Here is a 9,280-nt window from a genome sequence, read left to right as displayed (position 1 = left end):
CCTTAACCCCTAGACTACCAGGGTCCCTCTGACTTGACACCTCAAAGCAAAACCATTACAATATCAAGTGACTTCAGGGACAGGGGTCTCTGTCTCTTGATTTGGATTTATCCTTCAGACTTGAACACACCGCGAGACCTCAGCCTTGGCGTGTGAACGTGTCTTAAAACGGCGTGAAAGTCGAACTGGACCTGCCCCCGAAGACTTAAATAAGTTGTGCCTGTGTGTATATTCAGTTCACAGTGGAGGTGTAAGCGAGGTAGGCAAGACTGAGGTGGGAAGGACACACACAAACACACGCACACCTACGTACCTTAAGCAACCATTCAGCAGCATTTGATCCCCCCACCCCCCACCACCACCACCACCACCTTCATGTGCATCCTACTCACTGTCGTCCTCTAAGGCTTTTTCTCTCCGCTTCAGATCCACGTCCGTGATTCATCAGCGCGGCGCTCTGACACGCAGGCTCCTCTCTGCGCGGCGCCCACTCCCACACGCCACCAACGTGCCTGTAGTGCACAGTCTAGCTGCGGAATGGAGCCGGTCCATTCAAAAAAAAAAAAAAAAAAAGAGAGATCGGCCCCGTGAAGTGGATTTCTTCCAACTCCACAAAGACGATTCAGGCTTCTTTTCAGTCTCACAAAAGGCCTGAGCGATGGAACGTCAAACACGCGCTTTGATGAAAATACTTCAAGGCTACAGATGTAAAACACACAATGTCTTCCTTCTATTCTGCAAAGGTCCAGCTGCTGTTTTTGTCCTGTAGAAAGAGATGCATAAGCTTTCATTCTTTGATCGCCCTTATAACAATAGTGAAGAGGGAAAACTGCTTTTCCAAACTCAACCTTCTGTTTTCATATTTGACTAAAAATAAATGACCAAAAGTATTTGGACCCCCGGTTTCACCCACGTGTGACGATCTGTTGCCTCCACTTTTCTGGTTTCAGTCTTTGAACCAGACGTTGAACCAGGCTGCAGGGATTTGCTCCCATTCAGACACAAGAGCATTAGTGAAGTCCAACAATGATGTTGGGTGATGAGGCCTGACCCACAGTCTGTGTTCCAGTTTATCCCAAAGGTGCTGGATGGGGTTGTAGTCAGGGCTTTGTGCAGGGCCAATCAGGGGGAAAGCCATTCAACACGACCCTGTGCAGAGGACCAGATCCTGTTCACAGGGCCATGTTGAAATAAGAAACCCCCTGCCACAGGAACGCCATCGTTCAAAATATCATTGCATGCTGCAGCAGATACTGTATATTTCCCTTCAAACATGAAAAAAACAGCCCCAGAACAAACTGATGTGGAAAGGTGTGTCCATATACTTTTGGCCGTAGAGTGTCTGCACCCACAACAGATTCTTCAAGAGACAATTTGTCGTCTGCTGCCACCTTGTGTTCAATCCTGCAACAATAACCTTTTGGATTGTGACCTGCAGTGAGACAATGGAGGGTATGACAATAAAAAAAACTGTTTATTGTAAAAAGGATGAGCAGAGAAGAAGAACAATTCCCAAAGCAATTTTTTTAAGACGAGGAGCTCGATGCGGTTCTGATGCAGTGACGTCTGCAGCCTGACAGTATTAGTCATCAGTGTTTTCTCTCTGCGAGATTAACTGATTCACAGATTAGTTCGATGGATCTTCAAAGATACACAAGCTTAGGCTTCTGAATGTAGGCCATCTTTCCTGCTGCAGCATAACACGGATCTATACAAGCGAATCTGAGCGTGATATGCACAGTAAAATAATTACAGGCCCCTGCGCTGATAATACTCTGTGGGTAAAGATCCAGGTTATGTCAAATTATTACCTTGAAGAGATTAACAACTGTTGTCTGGGCTGCAGAGGTAAGCCCACAGACGATATGATTAGCCCTTTCTCCATTGACACTCAGCTAATCCACAAGGGGAGCACAAAATTAGATTAGTTAAGCTGCTTGAAAAGGGGTCAGACTCGGAGAATATTCTGTGAAACAGATGCTTATGCAAATATTTCAGCGCTTTAGAAAAACTTTGAGGGCGGGTCACATAACTCGTGCGAGGGCAGAGCTCTCCAGCTGGGCCGCTCAGGCGGACGAGGGCTGTGCTGTGGGAACATAACGCCAGACCTCACAGAGCACATTATGTTTTCATCCTTCCAGCTTTTAAAAGGGTCAGTTCACCCAAATGACAAGAAAAACATAAACCCAAGATCTGTCCGCCTCTCCAAAAAAAAGATACATTTCTCTCTTTAGGTTTATGATTTTATGGAGGAGTTATTTACAGAGCAGATGTTGTTGGACGCAGCAGACGGAAAAGCTTCTTCAATTCAGTCAGATTTTAAAGGTCTTACAATGTTCTCAGAGGATTTCTTCAGTAAAAAGTAGTCCCAATGAAAAATGTTGACGCGTGCACGGTTTGTGGATTATTTAGATTAACAGGGAAATTGTTTCTGGAAAGAGACGTCGCTGGAAAGATTTTTAAAATGTAATTTAAAAAATTTTCAAAACAAACTTTTTGTCATTTGGGTGAACTGACCGTTTATAGAGTATAAGTATGCAAACCCAGCCCAGAGAGACCATCTGATGAATCACAATGAGTAGCACATACATGCATTAAAGTGAAGTCAATGTATGTAAAATGATTAGGTGGTAAATACAGAGAAAGAGCAATAATCAAACAAAGGTTAGGCACAGTTATCTAATCTCACAGGTCTTCATGGTTCAGCTCAGCAGTTCTCCAGGCTGCTCCAGTCCTGACTGTCTTCACGTGTCAGCCCGCAGCACACCAGGACAAACAGCGACCAGGACGAGACGGAGGAAGCTCGGTATCTGCCGTCACTTCATCACAGACCTCGGAAGCAGAGAGTTCTCCAGCAAAATGTTTGTGTGGTTTGTCGGTTTTATGTAGGTGAGTGTTGTAGAGAAGGAGCGACCGGCGGCGAGAAGGTGGGCTGAGGGAGGTCAGTCACTGTCCTATGCGGCGAGCAGCTCGCGCTGCGCTTTCTTTCTAGGACGTTCCCTCTCTGAAACAAAAACAACAGAGTCCGGCTTACAACAGGTGGCAGCGTGGAGAACCGAGAACCAGCTCCTTACAGCGACCTTACAACACCCAAACTCATTCTTCTGCACGTTAACGTGAGGCTGGAACTGTGAAGTGAAGTTTTTCTATATCATACACTCCATCACCTTCATCCCCTCTTATCATGTCACACACACACACGGGCTTGTGCTGAAGGATTACCGGAGTTATGTAGAAAACAGAGCTCGGGCAAAAAGCAGCGAGCTGCTGTGATAAACAGTGATCAGAGCAGACTCTTAATGACATCCTCCTGCAGCTGTTCATCTAACAGACTCACAGCTGTGTGGCTCCATCTTTCCTCACACACCAAAACTGACCTGAGAAAAACTAACATTACACATGCACACTTCCTCCACAGCGCTGTGTGGGATGAGAGCGAGCTGATACTCGTCTTAATAAAAGGTCAGTATTGGGGCGGATATTGAACTGTTCGATCTGAGCGTCCCGATAAGGAACAGGGTTTTTGATTCTAGAGGGACAATTTTCTTTTCAACCATGAATAATCACGAAATACATCATTTATTTCAAATGTCTCTTCATGTCAGCTGCTAAAACATCAGGTGACAACCAGGATCATTAAAAATGAAAATGCTCAAAGGCAGGTAGTTGGTACGATGACAGCAGCGCAGTGAGATCACAGATTATAAAGCTGGAATAAGATCTGGACGACACGGAGAGACTGCTTGGCGTCTCGCCAAAACCAAAGTGAGAGGGAAACTGTGTGTGAGAGAACAAACCTGGTTCCTCCTCTGTGGCCTCTGGGACCTCCGGCAGCTCGTCCGAGGGAACCTCAGGAAGCTGGACGTCTCCCTGAGAGACAGAGCATCAGACAGGTGAGACGCGTGAAGACAGTGAGGGGGAGACTGCTGGATCATCTGAGTCTCTGACGTCTTGTTAGCTTCACTTTCAAACACATTTGTGCTTTCATTAATCTGAAGTTTAGAGTCAAACCTCAAATACTCCAGTGTAAACACACACACACACAGACACAGACACAGACACAGACACAGACACAGACACAGACACAGACACAGACACACACACACACAGAGTTACAGTGATTAGACTGACCTGAGTAATGGCCTCCAGCTCAGCCAGAACAGCGTCTTCATCCTCTTGTGATAAAGAGCCGGCCAGCATCTCGTCTATTTGCTGCAGAAAAGACAAAAGTTCACAACAGAAAGAACAGACTTCACCTCCTCTGCTGAGTAACTGCGTGTCACATCCCAAAGACTCCGTCATTTCAGAGACAATTTGCAGCATGAAAATGATTAAAAAAGCAAATACAGAGCTGACATTTAATTTACAGAGGACTGAGCATTATCATTTATTCTCTAACAGACTCCTTATTATATTATTATCCGTTTCTCTATATCTGAATATCTTCTGAATAAACTGAGGGTAAAGAAATGAACTGTCCTGTAAATCGGTCATCGATGGCGGACTTACCCTTTGGTACTCGATGGCATCTTGGGTTTCATCCATAATCCGCTCTACTTCTTCAACAGACATCACCTGATGAGAGACAGAAGGTAGAGGGTGCGACGCGTCAGACATGACATCACATCACATCACATCAGTCATTAACAGACATTCCTGGGACTTTGGACGTGGCCTACCTCGTGCATCTTTTTCAGACATTCATTTCCAGCCTTCAGCCCGTTGATGACTTTGCTTTCAATCTGGGCAAACTCCAGGTCTTGAACCTGAAAAAAAAGGAGGGAGAGTTACTTTCGGTTTCACTAAAGCGTGGATGTTCCAGTGCTCAGATCTCTCACCATGCGCTCCAGGTTGCTTATCTGGTTCTCCGTCTTGTCCAGAAGTTGGTCCTGGTAGCGCTTCTTTTTCAGCAAGAGCAGTGCTTTTCTGTTTGAACCCAAGGAGATGGTAAAATCAGAATCTCTCTCAATAAATGAGGAACTCATCCACAATGAAGCTGAGACTAGGAATGGTACATTACAATAAGTGATTTAGTTAATACCAAATTAATTTGTAAGACCTCCCACTGAAAGCCAAGTAACAAAGATATATTTTGTTTGAAATTTACATTTAAAAACCCCAGTCAGTTCATTTTTATTTTCTTTCTCTGCTAGAGAAAAGAAAGAGAAAGGGAAACGGTGCCTCAGATCATCTTGTGTATGTGGCCTTGGCCCCTGGAGGTTTATAAAAGTTTCTAGTTGGTATAAGGTGTTCAGTTTCCACAACATTATTTTTCCCCAATCAATGTTGACAATACATCTGGCTGAAAAGACACAACAGGTCAGGTGAAATGATTTCTAAACTTTAACAACATCATTATTTATTAGTGAAGTATTCCTCTGTTTTCCCCGCTTTCACTGGATCACCCTATAGTTTCTGTACTCACTCTTTTTTGCCATTTTTTAGCAGCTGTTTGGCCAAAAGTCTCTCCTTCTCCAGCTGCAGGTTGATCCTCTTCTGATACTGCCTCAGCTTATCTCTTTGCTGTTTCAGTTGCTGCAATGAGGAAACGGAGACACTGTGTGAGTACACACCTGCTTCAAACTAATTCATAAAATACAGCAGCTTCTTTTTGTGCTCTACAACGACCTAACTAGGTTTACATACTGTAGCTGTCTGTGTCATTACAGTGTACCAGCAGAGCAGCCTGTCAAACTACACTCTAAATAATATCTGTCAAATATTTACGCCCAGGTAAAACACCTGTCCGACGATATATTACTAAAACAGCGAGGCCAGACCATAGACTGTATATGAAAAGGGCCAGACCTACGTTCGCCTCCTCGGTTTTATTATCGGCAGCAACAGCTGAGCACCACTTTGATTATAGCTGTTAAATTTCACAACGATTTATACTGTTGGCTCCGGCTCATGTTGGATCAAATTAATCAAAACAACAAAACCTTAAACTTGTTACTTCTCAGAGATATTGATGCCGAATTGAAGAAAAGCTCCTGAAAAGAGCTGAACTGATAAAATGATGTCGTTTAAACCGGGCATGTACGATTATTGGTGCACAAGTTTATTAAAACACTCCATTTGTCAGAGTAGTTTGGCGTGACTTGCTCATGTTACAGGACAGAGGGATCGGTGTTGCTAATGTTAGCTAGCTGTGGCACTTACCAAAACCGCTTTGTCTTGTTCTGTCACTCGGCTCTGTTTCTTTTTTCCAAACAGGTTTCCCATCCTGACACAGCATCCCAGCTACAACCTGTAACCAGGGAGGAAACCTGAATCTACGACGCGATTTTCAACTATTTTTCTAACTTGTAAGAGGCAAACTAGTGTAGCTTCCCCTCCATTATTTGTGTAGTCATCTGTGCAAGTGTCCACACCCACATCAAGACGGACGGAATCTGGGCAGGGTCAAAAACTGGAATAACGACACACAGAGCATATTAAAAGAAGGCTGATTGACTTTTATTAGCACATTAAATACTTCTACTGTTAATAAAAAACTGTTAAACTGTTAACGAACATCTGTTTTGAGCGTGAAGTATAAAGCCGAGTGTATTCAAATCAAATCGAGACTAAACGTAATGTATGTAAGATAACGAGTGTCCGCTGCGCTCCCGTGGCTACAGGAGGAACTGCAGCACATCTTTTGTCAAACTTGCGTCAATTGGGAGACGCCATACTATCACTTCCGGTGAACACTCAAAATAATACAGACCAAACGGAAGCAATCAGAAACATACTTAGAAATCAGAAACAGAAATAATATAATAGGAATAAATTAATAGGAACCTATTTGGTGAACACTCCAAATAATTCAGTGACTGTGTGTGTAGTCGGTGTTTGACCGCATTATGTTTGACCGCATTATGTTTGACCGCATTATTATTATTCATTATTTCAGACCTTCACATTTCCGCATTCTGCCCCCTGACCTTCACATTTCTGCACAATTCTCCTTCTTTTTTTCACTTCCCCTTCAACTATTCGCCTTCAACTATAGCACTGTTGTTATTTGCTGCCTGTTATTGTCACTTTTTCATTGGATTTAATCTCCAGAGAAAAGCTTTGAGTTAACACTGTTGTTAATGAGGACGGTCACTAGAGAGAGCTCTTTGTGCTCATTTAGACCATCAGACACTTTCCTGTTTTGGAGCTCAGCTTCATCACTGCTGAGGACTGATTTACACTGACTCAGGTTATTGTGACCTTCAGCTTCTCTCTTCTCAGGTCATTTATTTTACTATTCGTTTGTGTGTTTATGAAATTTATACATCTTTTGAATTATTATTGTTGGACCTGTGTTAATGTCTATTTCCTCTTTATTTATGCTCCTGTGAAGCAACAGTGTTAATAAAGTTTATTCTTGTTGAAGTCCGAGGAGCAGAGAGCAGAGACACAGCTTCGAGAATTACTTCTAACGAGATGTAATGCTTTTTGTTCTGTTCTTTTTGTCCGCAGGGATACGAGAAGTGCAAAGCCAATGTGCTTTAATGACTACATGTTACTGAGACTGACAGACCCACAGAATACACATGAGTGTTGGAGTACCCACAAAGTTTAAAGAATTCTGAGAACACAAACCCTTCATTTCACTGAGAAAACAATGTATATATGACATCCCAAAAACCACGTATAAAACGTTTTTATTTGATGTGCGGAAGTCACCGAATACAAACCTCAAAAACATGTGGTTGATGTGCGGAAGTCACCGAATACAAACCTCAAAAACACTTCCTGAAGTGTTGTAAACCACAAGTCAACAGTCAGAAGAAGCGGAAGTCAAGTCAGAGAGCAGAGAGAGAGCACAACCACTGCCTCAAGTCAGAAGAACACCGAATACAAACCTCAAAAACACTTCCTGAAGTGTTGTAAACCACAAGTCAACAGTCAGAAGAAGCGGAAGTCAAGTCAGAGAGCAGAGAGAGAGCACAACCACTGCCTCAAGTCAGAAGAAGTCAGATCGCAGATCGCAGAAGTCCGAGGAGCAGAGAGCAGAGAGCACAGTTTCGAGGCTCGAGGCTCGAACTCGAACTCCAGAGAGGTAGGTTTGTGAGAGGAGTATTGTTGAGAGGAGATGATGATATCCCTCTCTGACTGTGACTGTATATTGTTGAGAGGAGATGATGATATCCCTCTCTGACCTGTCGTCCTGGCTCCCCCTTGCCGTAGCATGTTGTGGTCTAGGAGCTGTTTCTCTGTCAGCCTGGATGTTGGGTTTCAGATCAGATCTCATCAGAGCAACTCAGAGCAACATCTGATCTCACTCGTCCTGAGGAAGGACAGTAGCACCAAGTAGCACCAACCTTGCTTAAGGGTTGATATAGCCACAAGGGTCCACACATATTCCCTGACCAGGAATCGAACCCTCGATCTCCTGTGCCAAAGTCAGTAGTGTCAACCACTGAGCTGAACTGGCTATGGTTATCTGAGGTATTGAGTATTTTTGATCTATAAATAATCTTGGTCCTGAGTGTGTGTGTGTGTGTGTCTGTGTCTGTGTGTGTGTGTGTGTGTGTGTGTGTGTGTCTGTCTTTCTCCTGCTGTTCTTACTCAGTTTTATCTGCTGTTTATTCTGAAAGTGAAGATGTATATGAAACAGCAGGTGATGAAAGAGTTGTAGATGAGACTACCAGACAGTAAACAGTTAGTGTTAGCATTAAAATGCTGCTGACATGTTCATCAAATACATCACATCGATCTCATCGTCCCTCTGAACTGTCCTCACACACTGTTTGAGTCAAACTGACACATTGTGACTTCTGAAGTCAGTGAAGCTCTAAATTCCATCTTTGAACAGGAAATGTGTTTGTGACTCTTCAGCTCTGTCTCCTCTCACAGGGAGAAGATGATCTGCTGCATCCTGCTGCTCCTCACACTGACCTCCTGTGTCTGTGGTTAGTTTACTCCTTCACTTTATTATCTAGAAACTGATACAAGTCCTCAGTTAGTCTGCTCCTCACTTTCCCTCTCTGTCTCCTCAACAGGAACATTTGTAGTGAATGTGACACAGAGCTCCTATCAGGCAGAGGAGAACCACAACATCACACTGGAGTGGAGCTTCACAACCAAACCTCACACTCCATCTGACTTCCTTATTATCTTCTGTCAGCTGTTTACTGATCTCAGAGCCTCAGTCCTGTATCATCTACATGAGGGTGTTGAGTCCCCAGAGTCTCAGGATGAACAGTTTTCAGGACGAGTCCAGTGTGACAAAGACGTCCTCAGAGAAGGACGAATCAGACTTCATGTGTCCAGACTGAGGACTGAGGACTCAGGACTGTAC

The 9,280-nt window shown here is 43.7% G+C and overlaps 1 protein-coding gene across 1 annotated transcript; it reads right to left on the bottom strand.

The window, feature by feature from the left end:
* Positions 1-1,453: 1,453 nt before the first annotated feature.
* chmp6 (charged multivesicular body protein 6) lies at positions 1,454-6,375 on the bottom strand. The gene is made up of 8 exons (XM_022742493.1): positions 6,163-6,375; positions 5,426-5,535; positions 4,839-4,926; positions 4,680-4,766; positions 4,510-4,575; positions 4,132-4,212; positions 3,798-3,870; positions 1,454-3,004 (listed from the first exon to the last, which is right to left on the bottom strand). Exons 1-8 carry the CDS (start codon positions 6,223-6,225, stop codon positions 2,955-2,957), a joined length of 618 nt encoding a protein of 205 aa, XP_022598214.1. The 5' UTR covers positions 6,226-6,375; the 3' UTR covers positions 1,454-2,954.
* Between the last annotated feature and the right edge of the window lie 2,905 nt (positions 6,376-9,280).

Source organism: Seriola dumerili, unplaced genomic scaffold, assembly GCF_002260705.1.
Source record: "Seriola dumerili isolate Sdu_G_001 unplaced genomic scaffold, Sdu_1.0 BDQW01000068.1, whole genome shotgun sequence".
Lineage (NCBI taxonomy): Eukaryota > Metazoa > Chordata > Actinopteri > Carangiformes > Carangidae > Seriola > Seriola dumerili.
The sequence above is the reverse complement of the archived record's forward strand: the minus strand, read 5'-3'. Positions and strand labels throughout refer to the sequence as shown.